The sequence below is a fragment of the Mya arenaria genome, chromosome 12 (genome assembly GCF_026914265.1).
Source record: "Mya arenaria isolate MELC-2E11 chromosome 12, ASM2691426v1".
Lineage (NCBI taxonomy): Eukaryota > Metazoa > Mollusca > Bivalvia > Myida > Myidae > Mya > Mya arenaria.
The window spans coordinates 20,161,958-20,186,310 of NC_069133.1; the positions used below are offsets into that span (position 1 = coordinate 20,161,958).

At 34.8% G+C, this 24,353-nt stretch overlaps 2 protein-coding genes across 8 annotated transcripts in view; one reads left to right on the forward strand and one right to left on the reverse strand.

Annotated features, from left to right (window-relative positions):
* Positions 1–9,017, forward strand: part of LOC128211431 (uncharacterized) — a 46,774-nt gene extending 37,757 nt beyond the window's left edge. For both annotated transcript variants that reach the window (XM_052916218.1, XM_052916219.1), the window contains exons 18-19: positions 3,785–3,817; positions 5,734–9,017. In XM_052916218.1, the coding sequence (XP_052772178.1) occupies positions 3,785–3,817; positions 5,734–5,747 (47 nt within the window). In that variant the 3' untranslated portion in view covers positions 5,748–9,017. The remainder of the gene's footprint in view (positions 1–3,784; positions 3,818–5,733) is intronic.
* A 3,802-nt stretch (positions 9,018–12,819) lies between these two features.
* Positions 12,820–24,353, reverse strand: part of LOC128211426 (uncharacterized) — a 104,860-nt gene continuing 93,326 nt past the window's right edge. For 5 of the 6 annotated variants that reach the window (XM_052916202.1, XM_052916201.1, XM_052916203.1 and 2 more), the window contains 3 exons: positions 21,311–21,426; positions 15,866–16,080; positions 12,820–14,848 (listed from right to left, as the gene is read on the reverse strand). In XM_052916202.1, coding sequence (XP_052772162.1) covers positions 14,731–14,848; positions 15,866–16,080; positions 21,311–21,426 — 449 coding nt within the window. In that variant the 3' untranslated portion in view covers positions 12,820–14,730. The remainder of the gene's footprint in view (positions 14,849–15,865; positions 16,081–21,310; positions 21,427–24,353) is intronic. The other variant, XM_052916205.1, reaches the window with a different exon arrangement.

The window sequence follows — 24,353 nt, forward strand, 5'->3', positions numbered from 1 at the left end:
GTTAAAAGTCGTTATAGAGGGCAACTTTTAACAACTTTCATTTTTGTTGTCACCCTTAACCGTCGTTCATTATTGTAGTCAACTTTAAAAGACCGTTCGTTAATTTGGTATTCCCAAAACGCCGCTCTTTAATGTGGTCAGGCTTAAACGTTTTTCTTTATTGTGGTTAACATAAAACTTCGTTCTTTATTGTGGTTAACATAAAATTTCATTCTTTATTGTGGTCAACATAAAACGACGGTCTTCATTGTGATCAACATAAAACGTCTTTACTGTGATCGCCCATAAACATCGTTCTTTATTGTGGTAACCCTTAAACCTCCAACTTTATTGTGGTCACTCTTTAACCACGTTCTTTATTGTGGCCACCCTTGATTGTCGTTCTTTATTGAGTTCACGCTTAAACGTTGCTTTTTATTGTGGTCACCCTTGATTGTCGTTCTTTATTGAGATCACGCTTAAACGTTGCTCTTTATTGTGTCCACCCTTGATTGTCGTTCTTTATTGAGTTCACGCTTAAACGTTGCTTTTTATTGTGGTCACCCTTGATTGTCGTTCTTTATTGAGATCACGCTTAAACGTTGCTCTTTATTGTGTCCACCCTTGATTGTCGTTCTTTATTGAGTTCACGCATAAACGTTGCTCTTTATTGTGTCCACCCTTGATTGTCGTTCTTTATTGAGATCACGCTTAAACGTTGCTCTTTATTGTGGTCACCCGTTAACGACGTTTTGCACTATGTTCACCCTTACAAGTAGTTCTTCCTTTTGCTTACCCTCAATTGTGTGCTTTATTTTGGTTCTTATTTTGGACCTCGTGTTTCGTATCAAAATAGTTTGAATTTATTTTAAAAAATCGGCACATAGTGTTCGAGATAGAGAGTTTGTCTAGGTCATATTTCGATTTTATTCAAGGGATTAAATCGTAACTTGATTTCTTTATTTTGGAGTGTTAGGATAAGAGCGAGGTCTGTGCACGTTAACCGGTTAATACTCCCAATAAATTTACATTTTACTGACCGTTCCAAGGCAGTACATAACAATCCTTGATAAACATACCTAGTTTTTTATATAGTATATGTGCTGTTTGTGGAGTTTTGTGCTGTTCTTCCTTGTTTGTGATTTTTTTTTGTTTTTTATGTCTTTGGCGTTTAAACCAAGTGCCATTAACCGCTTATATGTTTACATCTTTTGCTACTGAGCTTGTTTCTGTAGTTTTTTCACATAAGTATTGAAAGAAAGATACATGGCAATTAGTAGAAAGGCAGTGTTCAAAAACCATAACCATGGCCTGCATAAATGATAAGTTATCTTCTCTCACCTGATATTTTTGATGGGTTCTTGTCCGGGTCATATCATGAACTTTTTCAAAGGTGTTTAAATGCAACTTGAAATAAAGCAGACAGCGCTGAGGAAAAGTGCAATGCCAAGGAATAATTAATAAGTCACTGAATATGTTTTTTTATCCCCTTAAACTAATATGTTTTCCGTATCTGGGGTAAACCGATATGTCAACATTATTTCTTTGATATAAGTTGCCCATTTCGCCTACCTAAACTATTAAGATTTTTTGTCATAACATATGAATTTCTAGGGAATCGATTTTCTGGCATTTGTAATTCTTTGCACCAATAGTTCACCCATTTTGAGACATAAATTGTGAACATTGGTATTCTACCACATTCATCGAAAGCCACAAAATTTTTTACAAAAATCCGAGAAAATATTTACAAAAGAATGGCTGTACTTTTTCAATCTCATAACATTCATTGAAACCCCAAATTTCTGAGCCAAATGTCAGTATCAGGGAGACTATTGTATCAAAATCTTTAAAAAATATCATCATGATTAAACGTACCAAATGACAACTGGTAGTTTTCAATTAAAAATAGATTTCCTTACCTGATCTGCTAATTCAGATTTAGCTGCAGACCAGGATAATGTTGGAGTCAACAATAAACCCATATATTTGTACATCGATATAATTCAAACGATGTTACCATAAAGTGTCCAATTTTCATAATGGTGTAATGGGTCTCCATTTCTAAATACAATAATTTCAGAATTATTAAGAATAATCTGCATCCAATATTAATAACAAAATCGCTATCGGGAATAGTGTTTTATTGTCTTTGAAGGTTTATAGCAGAGTCAGCTCAATTTGCCACATCATCTGCGTACAGTAAACAGTGTATATAAGGAATATTGTCCCTGATAAAACACAATTATCTTTAAAATATTGTCATAGATCATTAGTAAAAATATTGAATAAAAATTGAGAATACAACAACCTTGCCTTGTCCCAATATAACACTTACAAACCCCAGTAGCATAAACCTTTTTTGTATTTACGTAATTTTTGTAAGGACGTCATCAAAAGAGCAACCAAAATTAACATGACCCTTGAGTTTAGAATACATCGATTTTATTACGTTTATGAGTTTACCTTTTACCGTTGTTTATCATATAAGCGAAATGTTTATAGTGACCATTTTGTAATTCTTTCTGTTTAACAATACTTGAAAATAACTATAACATTGATTTAGGAAATACCACGACATGGCTGGGTTATTTTTTACTTATGTATAGGTGTAATTAAACTAGTACTCCAACTGTCAGGAAATTCACCCGATGATATTATTAAATAGTATATTCAATAAAGGCATTACTAATGTAATGGTGTTTTATAAAGTTCTAAACCTATTCAATGGGACTCAAAAGCTTTTAATTGCCTTATATACTTTTCTTGATTTCCTCATTTGTGGTAGGTGCGTTAAATAAATTTCCATTTCAATATACTGTCGTTTTAGAAATAATCAAGCCAGCAACAGATTCTTGATCTCCTTTAAAAAGTAAATATTTAAAATATTCATCTCACTCATTAGGCTTAATTGGGCTCACTGCCTCAGGCTGATTATAATTATGTACCTCGCTTTAATGTTGACGAAAATAAATTGGGTTTCTACTATTATCTATAAACATCTGACATGCATGCTTTTGATATTCTGATTGTTTATTTCTACATACGTTATTTAAAGATGACCGTGTTTCTGCATACATATTAAAATCAAACTCGTCATTAGTATGCCTATAATGGCGCAATAAAACTGTTTTATTATGTTTCAACTGGTTGCAAGTTCGGTCCCACCATATTGGTTGATCCGACAAGAATATATATAAAGGTTTTATATAATAAAGCATTACAAGCCTATTGTAAAATGTTATTGTTTGGCCTTTTCATAGAAAAGGGGCGTTTGAAGAGCATCCATAGGTTCCAGCGATACTTTAGTTATTTTTAATGTCACCATTACACAATATCTAAATATAGTTTTCACTTTAATACGTGTTTATTTTAAATTGCCTGTGTTTCTTTAAACAGATTACGCAATTATTTTTCATGAAAATAAACCTCAGTCAAACATCATTCTTGTATTAGTTAAAATTGGCATTCAAGATACTGCTGCTAAAATGAATCCATAAAACAGTAAGAGTTTGTTACTTGTGTGGAAATAAAAATATTTTGTATTCAAATCTAGCTTACTAAGAGTAATGACAGTTTGAAATTGTCATTGCTAGCCCCGCCCTATTCAGAAGCAATACATAAATGCTTGGAATACGTTTTTGTGTGTTTGCTATTAAAGGAAATTTTACAAAATGTGTTGAAATTCCGTTTGCAATTAAACAATTATTTTTTAATAATGAAGAAGAAGGCTCTATTACAATAAGAATGTTTTGAATAAACATATTACGTAGATAAAACTAACCGCTCTATCGTTATTTTTCAGACAATGTAGGCGGTAAAAGTCGTTTTCATTTAGGTAAGCGTTTGTCTTTATGAACCACGATATACCCGTTTCAATGCTGCCTTCAATACCTTTCGTGTTCTTGTAAAGGCACACTGGAAACCTGTTTTAATTCCATAATAAAGTACGAATAAACATCTATAAAAATGTTTCCTTGGCAAATTAACACTCTCGAAAATAGCAGAATATTTCTGAGAGTTGAATTACTGCAGGGCTACGAAAAAGTGTGTGCTGTTTGAAACATGTCAGTCAGTAGGTCGGTCGGTCCGTCGGTAGACCAAAGCTTGTCCGAGTGATAACTCAACAATTCCTAGACGTTTGGTTCTTAAACTTGACATGAAGGTTGGGCCTGACCAGTAAATGACCCCTATTTATTTAAGGGCTCATCGGGTCAAAGGTCAAGGTCACAGTGACCTTTAATGGCAAAATAATTTTAAAGCTTGTCCGAGTGTTAACTCAACAATGCCTAGACCTATGGTCATCAAACTTGATATGGAAGTTGGGCCTGACCAGTACATGACCCCTATTGTTTTTGGGGTTCATTGGTCCAAAGGTCAAGGTCACAGTGACCTTAAATGGTAAAAGGTTGTCCTAGTGATAACTCGATAATGCCTGCACCCATGGCCCTCATACTTAACTTGGTGGTTGGGCCTGACCAGTAGATGACCCTTATTGTTTTTGGGGTCATCGCGCCAAAGGTCAAGGTCACAGTGACCTTGAATGGTACAAGGTTGTCCGTGTGATAACATGACAATGCCTGCACCCATGGCCCTCAAACTTGTCTTGGAGGTTTGACCTGACCAGTAGATGACCCCTATTGTTTTGGGGGGTCATTGCGCCAAAGGTCAAGGTCACAATGACCTTGAATGGTAAAAGGTTGTCCAAGTGATAACTCGACAATGCCTGCACTCATGGCCCTCAAACTTGACTTGGAAGTTGGTCCTTACCAGTAGATGACCCCTATTGCTTTTGGGGGTCATTTTGCCAAAGGTCCATCCCATTTGGGCATCCAAAGACATACTAAGTTGTAAAAGTCTTTATGTGTGTAGTTTCCTGTATGCAATGTATCTTTGTGTCACTTTGGCAAAAGAAGTTTAGTCGGACATAAGTGTTGCCCACCTATCAATAATTCATAAAAACTACCTTTGCTACTAAGCCAAGCATAGAATGACCGCATTGGGAAGTGTATTAATAAGCCATTTTGAACAATTCGTTAGCCCTAGCAAAGAAGAGAGATAATTAAAAATGTAATTTATTTTTCACACGTTTAGGCGTTAAATACTTGGTTGTTTACAGTTGATATGTAATAGGTCATATTGTATTTACTTTTTAGGTCATATTTCATTTACTTTTGTCTTTTGTTTTATTTATTGCGCTATTGTCCGGCTAAAAAGTCCAAAAATAAGTCTCTGTTTACACATCACGTGTTATGTATAGCTATGGTTTATTATAAGCAGAATTGGAGCAAAGGACTTTCATCTCTTACTTTGTCACACGTACGTAGTTTCAAAACCTGCATATGAAGGTGTGTTTTTGTTTTAAAAGCGAAATTGACCTTGAACATCAACACTATCATATATGCAAGTGTCTTATGGTCGTTGCACAAGTGTACAAATATATAGCCCAACGTAAAAAGTATGTTAAGTGTGGAGGTACGTACATTAAAAAAAAAATAACCTTCAGTAAACACGTGTCAATTAGTGCACTTTGCAGCAATTCCACCATCTATTTATAAAGCTATTTTGATGCGAGTGTGGTATGTTTATGGTGTTTGAACGTGTGATTTTAAACTAGGTTTATAATAACGTTTTGGCTTATGCGCTTGTCCCCGTATGTTTTATATTGTTTTCTTATTGTGTACCTAAAGGACCCAACAACATTATTTGAGATAAAACTCCACAGGTTATTATATTTTTTCTCATGATTTTCAGAAACGACCGTCTGAAATTGTGCAGAGAAAGTACTGACATACAATTGCGCTGCAATTGAAACTGTCCGTTGCAGAGGGAACAAATATGAGTATTGCACTTCATTTTACCAGGCGTTATGCAAATGTAAAGGTGTTATGGACGTATAATTCAAATCCCAGAGATATCGAACCAAGTTAATTTCAACTTGATAACAAACCTAGTTTTACATTATTTATGCACTGTGTAGTTTGTGTAGTTTTGTGATTTTTTATTTTTGTGTTCTATGTCTTTGGCGTTTACCCTATGCCATAAAACGGGGTTTATGTTTAAACTTTTGGCAAATGTTTCTGTAGTTTTTCACACAAGTATTGACGTCAGATTCAACATGAAAACATGAATGTGTATTTTGCCATATAGAAAAATTATCATCATATGGTTTGAGCAAGATCTATAACTACTATTTACATAGCCAGTTTACACAGTTGTCGTTTCTGGCTCTCTGTTTGCTTTCGTATTGTAATATAAAACATCTTGGCTCGTCTTTTATGCGAAAACAAAAAAATGAGGTATTTTATTACCGTCGACCTCGACGGCGTTCACACACTTCAACTTTTGCTAATACTCAAACACCAATCACGATATTCAAAAGCAAATTAGTGAATATCGGTAACAAAATGCATGTGTACAGCAGCAAGTTCTTTAAATCAGTTATGCTCACTTTAAACCTAAAAACAACAGTAGTTCACGGAGTGGGATATTTTAAGTATCATATATTGTACTGCCAATTATGCAATAGGGGTTGCATAAGGCTGTACGTTGTATCATTTTTTGTGAAGTTATTCCAAACTGTATGCAATGTTCCAAATCGAATTTCTAAACAATGTACAGTATACTTTCCTAGTTTTATAGATAATTTCGTGAGAATGATGCCAGAGGATACCACGACCGTCTATATTTTATAAGCTGGCATAACTCTCAAGAATAAAATTGATTGTTGCATTTAATTTGCATTCACTGTGTTATCAATTATATGTTTATATGATGTGTTTTCGTTGCCTTTCTTGCATATGTTATGTTATAGTTTATTAAAGTCTCGTCATTCGTGACAACATATGTAATTTATGATAAAACAGTTGTAAAATGTATTCTCTCTAAATTAATATGAGTTAATGGAGAGAATAATAATTTAACTTTTATCATGCTAGCACACCAAACGAACGTGTGTTATGCTTGTTCGAAAAAGGCCAAGACTCAATGTCATTGGCATTAATATTTCATTTATTTTGTGTGGTTCGGACTAATATTTCATTTATTTAATGTGGTTCGGACTAATATTTCATTTATTTAATGTGGTTAAGACTAATATTTCATTTTTAATTAAGTATCCCATGACTTATGAGGAACTCTCTTATATCTAACCACAAATTTAACGTCTTCGTCTCTATCTGCAGCCGCTAGATTATTTGCGACTGACGAATTTTCTCCATTGGTTGTGTCGAAAAAGTGCACGTTTTCATTTTCACGAACAGTGGCTAATAATATGATGTTTATTTTTTAGCTCTTTTCATTGTAGTTGCCACTGTATTACTTGAATTTGTAGACTATAGATAGTATGTATGCAACATCGGCGAACAAGCGTTCGTCTAGCATAAACTTCATTTCGTACACCAATGACCCATTATTTAAAATTGGCCCAGGAAAAAAGGAATATTTTGATAGAACGCCTTTCTCACTTCTTCACGAATATATCAGGTCGAGTTCACTGTGTTAAATTGTATTCTTCAAGACCGCATGTTTACCGACCGAGTCCGAATACAGGTCATCAGATAATCATCATGTCGTTATAGTTCATGTATTATATATCCTTTGATTGTTTCAATGCATCAGATAATCATGATATCGTTATAGTTCATGTATTATATATCCTTTGATTGTTTCAATGTTTAAACGCACTACTTTACGTTTAAACCGAAGAAACTGCACTTGTCTTAGATTTAACACCACATTATCCGGTGTTTCCACTTCATCAATGAATCGAATTAGTGATAAAGTGCAGTTTCATAAATGTAAACAGAAATCAGCACTTGAATATATTCGAAATTAGACCTTTAATAAATATAACATGTTCCTGAAAAAATGTATTGAAAGTTAACAATGTAAAAAAAAAGGTTGCACATAACATGCTACTATGCTGAAATAGGTCTGGAAATCGACAGTACTATGATAGGGATATTTTAATACCGCAGTTTTTTTACTGTCTGATATGGAAAAGGAAAGTGATAAGCTAATATAAAATCAATAAATATAATAAAAAATGATCCTTTTTGTCTTAGGCAAGGCGATAAAGCTAGAGAAATTGTATAGGTCGAGATCGTAAAAACAACGCATACCTCATAAAGTATTTTGAAGTATATGAAAGTACATGAAAACCGATGAATTCAGTTTTAGCAACAAATTATTTGTCAAGTTTCCTAAGAGCATACTCTTAAGGTCAGGACTGTACAAATATCATTTACATTTTGATAATGGCTAGGTCACACCCGGGAGATTACTGTTTCTGAATAGACGTATGGAAACATAAATTGAATACTGTCCTTGCCTAAATATCAGTGCCCAGGAAATAAAATATCTGAAAATAATGTTGTCCAAAACTTTTCCTTTTTAAGGAATGGCGCGGGCACAATCTAAGTTGTAAAGTGGGCGGAACAAGACTATATATATTAAAAATATATAAAACAGAATATGTATATGTTATTTGAAAGTTGTATTTGTTTTTTGTTTTTTTTCTTATTATTCGTGTTTGCTACAAGACCTAAATGCGTACAAGATAACAAAAACAATGATACTTTGAACATTTGTTTCTCGGTATAATCATTTTATAAGGAAATGTATGATAGCGTAGGCTAAATAATGAGTTTAAAAATTGTCACTTCTACGTGTTTCTTTGTAACATGAAATTATTCTTATTTTGTTTTGAGTAAAAATAGGTAGTTTTCTGATTTCGTTTTAAAATGTGACTGCTGTATAAGATATCGGATATTAAAAGCGTCACATTAGTAACTATTATACAATAAACGCAAGCATGAGGAAATTGCTAAAGTGGTTGTCATCAAAGAATAAATTTTGTTAAAAAACTTTGTATATTTGTGCTACAAAAGCTAATAAAATTAGAATTTTGATCACAAATGCTACTGTTTCAAAATTATAATTGCCTATTTGCCTGTATTTGTTTTATGTTATCTGTATACCTTTATTTTGTGTATGAATGATATGCATGGATGAGATGATTAAATGGAAATAAATCATTTTTCTTGTGAAATGTTTCAAATATCTATAACGTTATGAAATGAATACACACCTAGCGTTTATTATGTGTGCTTGTTTTCCAGAATGTTTTTCTTTCGTCTATGTCAAAATGATAAGTATGGGCAACGTAGATGCAGACGTAGAGAATGTAAATAATGATCAAAATTATTATTTATTGACAGCAATCAATTAGTCTGAACAAAGGAATCGGTGTGGTAAGAACGCTCTATCAAATATGTCCTTGCATGTGTTTCCTTCACTCGGACCCACTAGCAAGGGATATACACCGGATAGTATGACAAAATTGTATTGCCATGGTAATTTGAAGGGGCAAACGTTATAATAGAGATTTATACTAGAATGTCTTATTTGCCACCTGTCCAATAGTCAGTACCACCTTTCATGTTCATTTTTCATTATGTGGAAAGATTTTCAAATAATTTGGCACAAATGATAACAACATGGAGCCAATGTGAAGCGATTATTAACTCTTACCTTCAACTTTACCTTAAGAGTCATAGGTCAGATCGATGTTATCGATCCCGCTCCATAACTCCTCAACCAATGGAAATATGTCTAAGTAAAGAGGGAAACATGTTACCTACATCGAACCGACGTACAGCGTGTAAGCCTCTACATTCTTGGTAGGTGTCACACTTATTGTTAAAATGCCATTTGGCGTGCACTTCTTAACTATCTAAAGGGGGCATTCTCGGCATTCTTTGCCCAGTTCATTTGTTCATATTCAGGTTTTATATGTCTTGAACATTTCAAGTTTACCACTTGAACTAGCTGCTAACAAAACCGATCGACGAAGCCAACATGTTCCATTCACACATTCAAATGGTTTTAAGTTCCGTTTCAACATAAAGTAAATGTGTTGATGAAAATCTATTGTTGATAAGTAACCGGTGGCGCAGTAGAAGGTCGCTTATATTGTCCTAGAGAAACTGATTTTAATTTTTAGACCAAACCTTTTTATTTGCCTCCATTTTTGTTGTTTTTAAATTTGTAGAACTACTGTACCATTTCTGACCGTCACATCTGCGAATATTTTTTTTTTTTTTTTTTATAAGAACGTCATTTAGTTACAAAAAATGGTGCTTATGGTGTCACACTAGCGGTAAAGGACCATATAGCCGTATTTCGTGTCCGAACCAAAACTCCTAAACTGATTAAAGGATTTCAAAGTAGTAATGGATAGATTTTCAACACTTTAGACGACGTGCAGATCACCTACATCCAAGATTAAGGTCACAAGATAAAATGACATAGAGCCAGAGTTCGTGTCGTTTCTAAAACGCCTCAAACGATTAAGTATTTGGAAATTACTTAAAAAGTAGTATAATTCTTCATATTTGAGGCCGATGATGCATCAAATTCATCATCTTCAATGATAAGGTCAATTTTCCCCAACATTCATAATACCGTTTCCTAATAGATGACATACATTCTCATCACAGCATCATGCATTAAGCCTCTCTTTATTGAAATGGTTCTATTAAATACACGCTTCAAAATTTGTTTTTTCCTTCTTAGATTGTTCTCCGTATGGAACTTACTTCGTTCCCCGAGCAGATTGGCATTACATTATGAATACAGCCGATTAGAAGACACTATTTTATTAACACAAGACACATATTGTAGGTCAAAATAATATTTACATGTAAATGCTAATATAGAAAAAACAGCACAATGATACTTTGAACGTTCTCGTAGTTCATTAGTATATGCAGTTTCTCCTTTAAAATATGTGGATAAAATTGCATCAAGACATGTTGCACCCTTAAGCGTCCGAACTATTTACTAGTGTTTTTTTGGTCCAGAGCAACTTATCGTTGAGAGGGCAAACTGTTCTCAAGTTAGAGTACACAGTAAATGTACAAAGAAAGATTACCATGACTTTTGACCCGAACACAGTAAAAGTCACATAAAGGGTACTAGCAACCAGTCAGGTTTTATGGTCTTAAATTCAACCTTTTTTTAGTTATTTTGCGGTGACGTTTCAAAACATTCTTTGCAATGATCTTGACATTTGACCCCATACAAGAGACGTTTACTGGTCAATTATAAGTATATTGCCCCATCTTCAACAAAGAGGATATACCAAATAATTACGGAATCAAAAGGATCAAGAAACGGTGCAATGCGAAGCAATCAGGTGTTCAATGATTGACAGAAGAACTTCAGCCTGTTTTTTATGTCGGGTCAACTCGGCCCAATTTTATTTTCGGCCTGGTCCTTTTCGGCCTACTTTTAAAAGGAAGTGTGTCTATGAAATGCCGATTGGTATAATGTTGTTCATACCTTATTTACGGATTACCTAGAGCTGTTAATGTGTAAGTTGACGGCGAAAACAAAGGATGTTAATGATGTTTATAAATTTATTAAAACTAATTATATTGCCTTATAACTAAACATTTTGAACCACACTTTTTAATACTGAAGAGATATAGAATCACATAGGGAAAGGTGTAAAAAGTGATAGCAATTGACATATGTGGTTAAAAAACATTAATAGTAATTGAAAACTCATTCGTAAACATGAAAGTATTCCGTAAAAATGTTATGAAAATTTTGTATCGTTTTTGTGTGTGAGAATTATATGCCTGCTGATTTGCTACTTATTGTGCGTTTGTTAACCCTATCCCATGAATTACAATAAACTCTTCCTATATATCTTGCCACACTAAATAAACCATGAATATATTGAGTTTCAAACCTTTTTCTACTTTTAGTTATAGTGACTTTGACCCTAGAGACACCAACAAATCACATGAGAGGTCTGTTAAAACTTTTCCTATATACTAAGTTTGCTCAAAGTATTTCCAACAAAACTAAAGATATTCAGTTCTAAGCGTTTTTTTTTCTATTTTTAGAAAACAGTGACCATGACCCAATGGGTCCCAAATGCAATCACATAAAAGGTTTCTATGAACCCTTCCTATGTACCAAGTTTGTCCACAATATACACACCCTAACTAAATGTATTCAGTACCAACCATTCTCTCTGTTTTACTAAACGTAACCTTGTCTTTGACACTAGGAACTCCAAACCCATTTCCACGAAAGGTCTCCGTAAACCCTCTCTATATACAGATATCCTTAGTAATAATTATGTTAAACCAACCGTTCTTCTATTTTTAGTATCAGTGACCTTGACTTTGGCCCTAGGGACACCAAACGCAATCACATGAAAGGTCTCCCAAAACCCTTCTGATATACCCATTCTGGAATGCTCCAATAAAATTGTTAGTCATATTAGGTTTTTGGAGCATAGTGCACGGACATAATGTTAACCTGGTTAGGGCTACCCTGGTTCTTTAACGTGCACACCAGTGTCACACGAGACCCCCATTCAACCCCCTGGGGAACATGTTATCCATGATTTGACAGTCAAGTGTACTACCACTAGACTTCCAAACGCAATCTTATGAAAGGTCTCCTTAAACTCTTCAACTCGAGCTAAAGTTAATCAATACAATAAGCGAGTTCGACGTCGCCCGCCAACCCGCCCGAACAACGACTTGCGTCATTCTAATGACCCGGTTTCTTTTTGTGAAAACATGGTAATTCAAAGCAAGTGCAGGTTGGAACGTACACTTTGCTGCAATGTGACACCTCTATCATTCAATAACGAATCATGAATAACCTTCCTTTTAAAATATCTACTGCCAGATATACTAAAATTTTATAAAAACAAAAAAAAATTCGTATTCGAGTAATACGCAGACAAGTTTTGTTCAACCAACAGAGGGACCGAGCGATGGGAGAAGAAATTGGCAAATTATTTTTTAATGATTTATTTTCAATGATCATTTTTTTTAAAATATCCTAAAGAAAACAATAAAATCGACTTGCTTACACATACGATCATACATGTATCTTGAATATGTTATAATAAGCACAACACAAATTATACACACAAAACGATTTTAAACCACAATATTTAAAATGCTAACACTGAATAATAGTGTTAACGTATACTTAAGACAACAAACAAACAATAATGTTGAGCCCCAAATGGTGTGCATTATGTATTTATTCATATGCCGATTTGTCGCGTACCAATGTTTGCTGGTCTCTTACAGGCAGTCTTAAAGTTACTACATCCGTAACGGTGACTATACACACCCCTAACATGGCCATACACTTTAAATATACGATAAAGAATTTGCCACTCATGAAAATAAGGTATGGTTCAACAGAGGGAATTGTTCAGATCGTTCAAAGTAAAATTTGATTGCTCAGGAATCATCGTCGTTAAATGGAATCTTTTGGAAAGTATTTGTTAATTTAGCTGACAAGTCATTCACAATCGTTTAATATTACTTACTTTTTCTTGGTCAGGAAATATCACTTTCGTAAAAGCCAGTGATTAAGTAAAAACAATGTTTTTAAGATAATATGGAGTTATGTAACCTAATTGTGTGTTGGCTGTAAACAAATGTGTGTAGTATTTTGTAAATCGATTGAAAGGTGATGAAGAAATTAATGAAAATCCCAATTTGCCCTAAAACATTAACGGACACAAAAGGGCCCTAAGACTTTAAAAGGGGCCATAATTTGTTTTCAGGATCATAACTATGGAATAATGTAACAATATTGTGATGAAGTTTATATTTTGTTAGTAACGGTTACCTTCACCTGTGACCGAACGCACCCAACAGCAATCGAAATCGAGCTCTCCGATTGTTCTTACTATACCATTAAATGAAAGAAATTGTAGTTATTTGTGGCAAATATAATTTCTATTTTAAGTAATGGCCACCTTGACCTTTGACGAAACTGACCCAAAGGCAATCCCAAGCAAGCTCTTCATATGTTCTTAATATACACCAATGTTGGTGTCCGTATGTAATGAAACCAAAATTAATCGCCGGAAACCATATTTCTATTTTTAGTAATGTTGACACAAAATAAATCCCACCTAAATATCCATATGTTTTTATACACCAAGTTTGGTGTACACATTATGAACGAAACAAAGTTTATTTGCTGGAACCCCCTAATTTGACGACCACACGCCCGACCGCCCACCAAACTACACACACCATTCTAATGACCCGGTTTTCGCTGAAAATCCGGAGTTGAACATATATATTCAAAAAAATTAACGTAGAAAATTATACAAATCACATTTTCATAAAACAATGAAGAAAATCATACAAATCACACTTTCATAACAGTATATGCTGAACGACTTATCCATGCTCAATATAATTTTTACATTATATATATTTATAATTTCACTTACATATTTAATAGAGCCTACAATTGATTTCTTTACAAGAGCATATAACAACAACTACTAAATACACTATAGGTCAAACCCATTTCATAATACAATGTCCCAAACTGTTAAAAATATATTAAATTTAATATAAGCTACATCATATTTGATATGGAAAGTGTAATGGTCCTTATTACACATTCACAAATAAAACACCCCACATCATCTTCCTGCCAGTGTCATTCTTATGGTGATAGCTGAGACCACCTCTCTATATGCCAATAATAAGTTCATTTTCTTATTTTTAATATGGCCTTTAATTGCTGATATACTTACACATCCAGTTAATAGCTTGTTCTAGAATACCGGTAGTCTATAATCATGACCTATTCCAAGACATTAAAATACAGTGCAAACGTTGATATCTGTAATGGTGTCATAAATGTTTGAAATGTTTCCACTTTTTCAACGGTAACGAGTTATATGTTTATTTTTCCGTCAATTGGCTGACGACTGTCAATATCTTTTTCTGTTATACCCTTCGCTGCCAGCTCTTCTGTAACACGCGTCAGGTAGGACGGATCAGGGTACCCAAACCTGTTAAAAGTAATCACAACAATAAAAGTAATAACAATTTTAATTCTAACAAGACCTGTCACAGTATGTGACGAATGCCCCCGAATGTGACATTGACCTATGAACAAGGTCAGTACATGAAAACTTGATCTTGCCTTTACGTGTCAAATACATATGGCAAGTTATTTTAAATTGCCTTTAAATATAAAAAGATACCACCCATACTTGACAACCTACACTGTTATGTCCTTATAAGCAGCATTCCATTGTGAATAAACATCTAAGTGTGACCTTGACCTTAGAGGTAGGGACACGGGTCTTGCATGCGAGACATCGTCTTGTTATGTGGAACACATGTGGCAAGTTATTTTAAAATCTGTCCATACAAGGGAGAGTTACAGCCCGGACACGACAACCTATACTCTATGTCCTTTATGGAGCACTCCATTGTGAATAAACTCTAAGTGTGACCTTGACCTTAGAGGTAGGGACACGGGTCTTGCACGCGACACGTAATCTTGGTATGTGGAACACATGTGGCAAGTTATTTTAAAATCAGTCCATACAATGGAAAGTTACAGCCCGGACACGAGTTATTGAGCCGGACACACGGACGGACAGACGGACGGACAGTGGGATTTTAATATGCCCACCTTTGGGGGCATAACAAAGTGAACAGAATAACTTATGTCTTACAATGTGACAAAGAAAAATGTTTTGATATCAATAAAGTCTTAAATGTTCCTGATATTGGTAATTCCTATGCATACAATTTGAATAGGATAGAAACTGGTATGACATTTGTTCTGCTAATCACGACAACGCATGGCAGTTCCCGCGTTTATATATATTAGCATTTGATGAAATGTCAGATGTGTTCATTTAAACCAGTGAAAGCAGTCATCATTTCACACTCCCGATATTACATTATATCAGACGCTGAATAAAGAAATGAGTATGATATAAGTGTGCGTAAGTACTGAGAGATGATATTGAATGTTACACTACATGAATGTGGTACACTTCAACAGAACATACTGTTTGCCCGGTAAAGGATCGGTCTTGTGATGAATATCGTTCCAAGTTATCACACCATCATGGCCTGTAGTTCTAGATCGTCCAATGGTGAAGACAAGTTTTCGTCTAAAAGCAACTTTCAGCATTCGGCAAACGGTTCGCCCTTCATCATTGTTTGGAAAGTAAGCTGTCCTTCTAATACCTCGGTATGGCTGTCCAGGAGACGGGTGATTACTCTGAAACGACAAGTAAATGCAGGGACTGTTTACATGTCCATCCATGTAGAAACCGTGTTTCGTGTTGATCAAAATATATGTATAAATCAACAAACAGTTACAAATTGAATGTAAATAAGCTGTTCTTTCCTTTCCTTATATATTGATTTCGCAATAATTACTTTTAACCAGAAACTATATTGTTACCTAATACTCCATTGTGTTTTGGTAGGATAATCGGAGTATTGTGACTCGGAGTATTGTGACTCGGAGTATTGTGACTGCGACACTAATCTGAGACATGCTTGAATTCCACATACACAAATATAGTGTAGTACAGAATCCAAATTTGTGTGCTTAATCCCAAACTTGTAGTTTGGCAGCCCGGAGACCCTCTAGTACTAGAATCTGATTGATTGAGTTTCGTAAGATGCGACCTTCTTCGACAATAATCCTGACTAGGCAAATTACAATTTCTGAACAAACGATGACATTTCCTGTCTACCACTACCACTACATTGTTATGGCAGAAACGTAGCATACAAGGGTACATGTTAGACAAAGATTTTGTAGAATTCAATTTGCTCTTGGGAAGCTGTGACAGATTTTATGATTCCAACATAATCGTTTAACTTCATTCGCACACCGTTGTCGATTGATTGCAAAAATAGTTGGGTCTTTCCATAATATTTGTCGTAAATGACCAAACTGAAGTCGCAACAAAACGAGCATCATATGAAACCCTGCTTGATGCATAGCACTATGACCCAAAACGTAGTTTAGTCATTAAAATGCATAACATATTGTGACAAAGAATAAGGCACAATTTCTACTGAAGACAATGAAAAGTTTACAAAAGACAACCAAAATTGAAGATTCAAATGTGACCAAATATTAACAACTGCAACACAGATTCACGATAAGCAATCAACTATGCCAGTGTTACAGCCTATCATTGCTAACTGTATATTACGGCAGCAGTGAGATACCTCCACGGTAATGGACGTCGAGACACTGTAGTTTATAATGTATTATCGGGACTCTCGTCATAGAAACAAATAGGACCATAGTGAAATAACAGTCATTAATCTGGGTATGTTCTTTGGCTGCCAAACTAAAACATGGTATTTGGAAAAATTGCTTTTCGAGGGTGTTATTTGTGGGTGTATTAGTTTACATATGAACAACCTCTTATTACATGTACGTCATTGTCCTAATTGCACACTATGGTCAAAGTGGACCAACTATCAAGTCTGTCATTACTTTGAAAGTATTGTGTCTTTTGTTCCTGAATGAAGTTAAAAATTTTTTTTGACTATTTCAATTTACACATATAAGTTATTCTTAGACCCTATTACCCTATTACATATAAAGACCTTTTTTAAGGGAATTTCAGTTTGATTAACATAGGTTTTGAAAATGTTTTCAGATGTTGAAATTTCAAAAGAAACAAGAGATGTTTGTCATTATGCCCCCCCCCCCCCCGAGCGCCATGTTGTCAGGATTATTTGGAAAATTGAATGAAATATGCATGGACCTCCAAGTCAAGTTTTAGGGCCATGAGAGCAGGCAGGTGTCAAGTTATCACACAAACAAGCTTTTTGGGGTGAAGGTCACTGTGACGTTCACCTTTGACCCCTAAAATTAAAAGGGGTCATCTACAGGTCAGGCCCAACCCCCTAGTCAAGTCATTGGCTTTTTTTAGATATCACTGGTTTGTTAACTTTTTCGTGTTAAATGTTATTGTGACCTTGACCTTTGACCCGATGAAACCCAACATCAAGAGTGGTCATCTACTGGTCAGGCCCAACCTTCATTTCAAGTTTGATGACCATAGGTTCTGGAATCGTCGAGTTTGCCTTCAAGGTCACTGTGACCTTGATCTTTGTCCTATCTGACCCCCAAAATAAATAGGGGTCAACTGGTCAGGCCCAACCTACAAGTTAAGTTTGAGGGCCATTGGTGCAGGCATTGCTGATTAATCACTCGGACAAGCTTTAAAATTCTTTTACCGTTTAAGGTCACTGTGACCTTGACCTTTGACCTGATAACCCCTAAATCAATCAAGGAATTGTTGAGTTATCACTCAGACAAGCTTTGGTCTACCAAGAAACCAACCGACTGACATGTGCAAAGCAATATACCTCTCTTCTTCGAAGGGTGTCATAATTAGTTGAAAGAATCTGCATAATAAAAAAATACAATGTGGTGACTTTAGGAAGGAGCTACTTTCAAATACAGGGTAATAAGGTTAAAAAAAGTGAACTGATTTATATCACTGTCATCAATAAACATATTTTAAACAAGGTTGTCATCATGACATTAAACAGTCTTTTTTGTGATAAAGTGAGCAAAAATAAAAATATATGTGTCCTTAACTTCATAAAGTTCCTTCAATAAATGTAGAGCATTCAAAATATAAATATACAAAATGTAAAGTTAAAATCTTTAGCCTTGTACATTGACTTTGACCAGCACTGTAAGATCCACCATAGGTTCTGTTCGTTGCCTTCATAAGCAGAACATGTGACCAAAATTTCAAAAAGGTCCTTCAATAATTAAGGAAATACAGAGTGGACACGAATGCAAGACTGAAATACGCTGCCTTGTAAAGTGATCTTCACATTGGACAAGCACAGTTCTAACATAGATTCTTCACAAGCTTTAATTGGAAGAACATGAGACCCAAGTTTCATTAAGATCCTTTTAAAGGTGAAGAAGAGAGCAGGCTAAAATCCTCAGCCATGTAAAGTGCCATACTTATCAGTGACCATCGCCTTGATGGAAAGAACAGGTGACACAAGATTCATTCGTCCTTTTATGAAATTTATGTACGAGATATGGTGCAGACACCAAAGGAAGATATGATAGACAAGGGAACGTACTTGATAAGACAGTAAGTATAAAATGGGAATTACGGTCTCAGATTGACTGAGAATGTTCATTGTACTAACCATAGTACTGGTCTATACGACTGATCCATGACCGTGACCAGATTTAACAATAAGAACTGCATCATAAAAATGTTCAAAGCTTCAGGATGGAAAGATTTTTAAGTTAGCTGTACATGCTAATTATGTTTTACGCAGGTTTTTCTTTTGGTTTTCATAGGAACTAACGTTCGGCATAAAGACCACATTTACATAATGAGTTATGCAATATTTATATGAAAAACTACAAAAACATGCTCAGTAGCCAAAATTTTAAACATAAAAACCTGTAATAATACATGTACAATTTAAATTCCACCATTTGGAAAATGATGATCTTTGGACAAACTTGACTTTAATTTACAAACATAATGGCCCTAAAGTTCCCTTACCTGAGTAAAAGTTTAACCTTTGTAATCAATATAGCTTGATACTTGTTCTCAAAGAATATTGAAAAATATACTGGTCAAACATGTTGCCTTGATAATCACTGACAGGACTTGTCACAGTTGCCTGCACACTGACAGGACTTGTCACAGTTGCCTGCACACTGACAGGACTTGTCGATTAACCGCACACTGACAGGATTTTGTTTAGTTGCCTGCACACTGACATGACTTGTCACAGTTGCCTGCACACTGACAGGACTTGTCACAGTTGCCTGCACACTGACAGGACTTGTCGATTGACCGCACACTGACAGGATTTTGTTTAGTTGCCTGCACACTGACAGGACTTGTCACAGTTGCCTGCACACTGACAGGACTTGTCACAGTTTCCTGCACACTGACAGGATTTCGTTCAGTTGCCTGCATACTGACAGGACTTGATGATTGACTGCACACTGACAGAATTTGATTCTCATACCTGCACACTGACAGGATTTGATTCTCATACCTGCACACTGACAGGATTTTGTTCAATTGGCTGCACACTGACAGGACTTGATAATGACTGCACACTGACAGCACTTGGTACAGATACCTTCACGCTGACAGGACTTTTTTCAGTTGCCTGCACACTGACAGGACTTAGTTCAATTGCCTGCACACTGACAAAACTACAATGTATGTCAAATTGCTTGCACATTGAAAGAACATAGATACACAAACAGTGCACCATTCAATAAAATCAATAAACTGCCTTAAGCTCTAAAAATCAAATATCAGAACACATTCAGCACCTTCCACTAATATCATTGCTTCTTCCATCTAGGTAAACATCACCTTCCATCACATGTTCAAAATCAAAATTTTCTTAAAAGACATTAAGCCTTATTCACTATCCACACAGAAGATAAGATTCTAGCTTAGAATAATCTACATGAAGTTCAAAGGAAAAGTCGGATTTTTAAATTTATCATTAAGTAAAAATTAAATTTCTTCAAAAGGATAAAGTGTATAATAATTATTTTAATTTATGAACATAAAAAATAACAATAGTTACCTTTAAGTGGCTTCAAGAGTAAACTTTACATAACTATCAGATTTTAACATTTTGTTGTTGTTGTTGTTGTTGATCAATCATGACCTTTGCTGTATTTTTGTAGAGGGTCACCCAATGAAGCTTTCTGTAAAGTTTAATTGAATTTGAACTGGTAGTTTTAGTGGAGATGGGTTTTTTTAAAGCAAAATAAGAAGTTGGCTATTTTGTTGTTGTTGCTGTTGTTATTTTTGTTGATCAATCGTGACCCCTTTTTGTATTCCTGTAGATGGTCACCCAAGAAAGCTTCCTGCAAAGTTTCATTGAATTTTGACCAGTAGTTTCAGAGGAGATGTTTTTAAAGCAAAATAGGAAGTCAGCCATTTTGATGTTGTCGCTGTTGTTGTTGTTGATCAATCGTAACTCCTTGTTGTATTTTGTAGATGGTCACCCAAGGAAGCTTCCTGTGAAGTTTCATTGAATTTGGACTGGTAGTTCCAGAAGAAATATTTTTTTTAAAGCAAAACAGGAAGTTGGCCATTTTGTTGTTGTTGTTGATCAATAGCGATCCCTCATTGTATTTTTGTAGAAGGTTACACAAGGAAAAGTTTCATTGAATTTGGACAGGTAGATTCAGAGGAGATGCTCTTTAAGCAAAACAGGAAGTCGGCCATTTCGTTGTTGTTTTTGTTAATCAAACGTGACCCCTTGTTGTATTTTTGTAGAGGGACACCCAAGGAAGCTTCCTGTGAAGTCTCATTGAATTTGGCCAGGTAGTTTCGGAGATGTTTTTTAAGCAATTGTTTACGGACGGACGGACAGACGGAAGGATGACGGACAAAGACCGATCACAATAGCTTACATTGAGCACTTCGTGCTCTGGTGAGCTAAAAGAGTACCTCTTGCAAACCATCAGGGAAGTTGTAGGTAATTGTTATCTTTCCTTGTCCATGATATCCTGCACAATCATTGTAGGCTGAACTGTATACTGTCATAGTTCCGCTGGGTTGATCGCCTGAAACAGCATTATCTGTTTGTTTTTGGCATCAAAAATTATTAAATATCCGAAGAAGAGTTACTAAAATGACATTTGACTCCAACTAAATACTAAAAATGTTAAAATTGGATGTGAATTTCGTCACAATTGAAAACTAATATGGATATGCTATGAACTAAATTTTGGTCCTGGTTGTCATTAATTATGATTCAAATCTACATAAACATTTGAAAACCGTGTTTTGGCACATTTTTCACCATATCTATTAAATATAGATAGCAGACAAGATTATGATGTTTCAATTTTTCGTGGGTTTTCATATGAAATTAATAAAAATCTTAAATATAAAGTCATATTTATGTGAAAAACTACAGAAACAAACTAAATAGCAAAAAGTTTAAACATAAACCCGTTTTAATGGCACCAACAGTAAAACCATACATATAATACTAGAGCAACATCTACTTGGTTAAACAAGTCATTCAACTAATGTCCAAATGTGTCCATTGTTTTATTCTATTATATTAAACGTAATGAATGAGAGTTTTAGACAGTTTCTCTGCAACCAAATTCTAAATGATTTATTCTGAATAAAATACAGACCCATTCATCTGCAGTTGCCAGATTAAACAGTTATGAGTAGAACATGGAAAGTCATAACAGAGCCCTCCCTTTGTTTATGTTCAAACCAAATCAAAATTTAAGAATAATTATGTTAATCAAACTACTGGCCACAATAAGGTATATTAAATGCTTTAATAACTAAACAATAACAATTTGTTAAAATTGACGGGCTTACATCTATATGAATTCAAGTAACTACACCAAAATATGGTTATCAACAAAATTGATGTTATGGAACAGACAGATCATGTTCATACAAAAGGCTTGTAAATAGTATAAATGCCTACTTAGATAGACCATTTGACTTTCAGTCAATCGTTTGAATCTTGAATGAAATGACGATGAGCCAGCACCTATGTAATAATCTGTTTGGCATGATTGATTGTTGTACAAATGTAATGGCGAGGTAGCATGTTTTAGCAACAATGACTAACAGGAAGTTGTCATTTTCAGGTTACTGCAGGGAAGTGTATGTTGAATCATTCACAAGCATATGTTATCACAGTTTACAGCTGATAGTGATTTTTTAACAATAAATCATGGATCAATTCAATTTTGTTGTAGCCATATCAATACGTTTTGGCCCATTTAAATGATTTAATGACTTATAATGATAGTATTTCATATACATATAATGGAACTTAAGAGTCCCAAAACAAAGACTTGTAACTGATAAATAATTGTTATATAAAAGCATTCTAGCATGATTATTTTGCGAATTATGTATGTGTTTTAAAATAGCAAATAGAAAATAAAAAAATTCACACAAAAAATGTATGTTTAGAGCATTAAAATAAATGATGTTTTAGTTAAAGGGTATAGAATTATGCCATTCAGAATAGGGCAAAGGCTAATATTGCTGAACGAGACAATCACCAAATTAATAACCTTATAATATAATTATATCACTCACCAACTGGTAAAAACTAGGGAAGCAAGATATTGCCAAGGGAGTCATTGGTTACCAAGAAAAAAGGTGGTTGCTAAGGAAGTGAGTCATTGCTAATATAAGAAGGTCAATGGTTAATTTTTTCTTAATTTTTATTTGACCTCTGTCTGACAAGATGATTTTTAAAAAGTTATACAATGAAATCTAGCCCTGACCCTGACAGCCATGTCAAGGCTTGAAGGCATTTTGTAACGGGTCACTTAAAGAACTGTGGATTTATTATGAAATTCAGCCAATGGTGTCTGAGTTTTGAGAAGTATTTCCTTTTGGTTGCCATGGCATCCAGATTTCTCCATGGAACTACTTTTCTGTAGTGGACCAGCCAAGGAGCATTCTTATGACTGATCACACTAACTCAGCCTTCAAGACTTTGTGCTCAGATAGGCTTAAATAAATAGCTAATCCAAAGCTTATCCACAAAGATATAGTGATACAGAACACAATGTTTAACTACACTTGGTAACTATATACTGGTTTATATCCGAGAAGTCATAATTCGGACAATAAAAAAGAAACTCCGCAATGCGACAAAACCAGGTTTTCAATGATTTACAAAAGAACTTCAGCCTGTGTCTGTTTTTGTTTTTAGTAACAGTGGCCTTGACCATAGGGACCCCAAACGCAATCACATGAAAGGTATCAATAAACGCTTTCTTTATACCAAGTTTGGTCAAACTATGTCAACCCTAACTAAAGTTATTCAGTTTAACCATTTTTCTATTTTTAGAAAAGTGACCTAGGCCTTGACTCCAGGGACCCCCAACCCAATTCCCATGGAAGATATCCATAAACTCTTCCTATAGACCAAGTTTGGTCAAGGTATGTGGACCCTGACTTAAGTTATTCAGTTTAAACTGTTTTTTCTATTTTTAGTAACAGTGACCTTGACCTTAATCCTTTGGACCCCAAACACAATCCCATGACAGGTCTCCATAAACTCTTTCTTTAAGCCAAGTTTGGGCAAGATATGTGGACCCTGACAAAAGCTATTCAATTTCAACTGTTTTTTTTTCTATTTTTATTAACAGTGACCTTGACCTTCACTCTATGGACGCCAAACAAAATCCCATAGAAGGTCTTCATAAACTCTTCCTTGATACCAGGTTTGGTCAAGATATGTCAACCCTAACCAAAGTTATTCAGTTTCAACCGTTTTTCTAATTGCAGTAACAGTGACCTTGACCTTGACCCCAAACACAATCCCATGAAAGGTATCCATAAACTCTTCCAATAGACCAAGTTTGGTCAAGATATGTCAACCCTCACTAAAGTTATTCAGTTTCAACCGTTTTTCTATTTTTAATAACAGTGACCTTGACCCATTGGACCCCAAACGCAATCAAACGAAAGGTCTCAATAAACTCTTCCTATA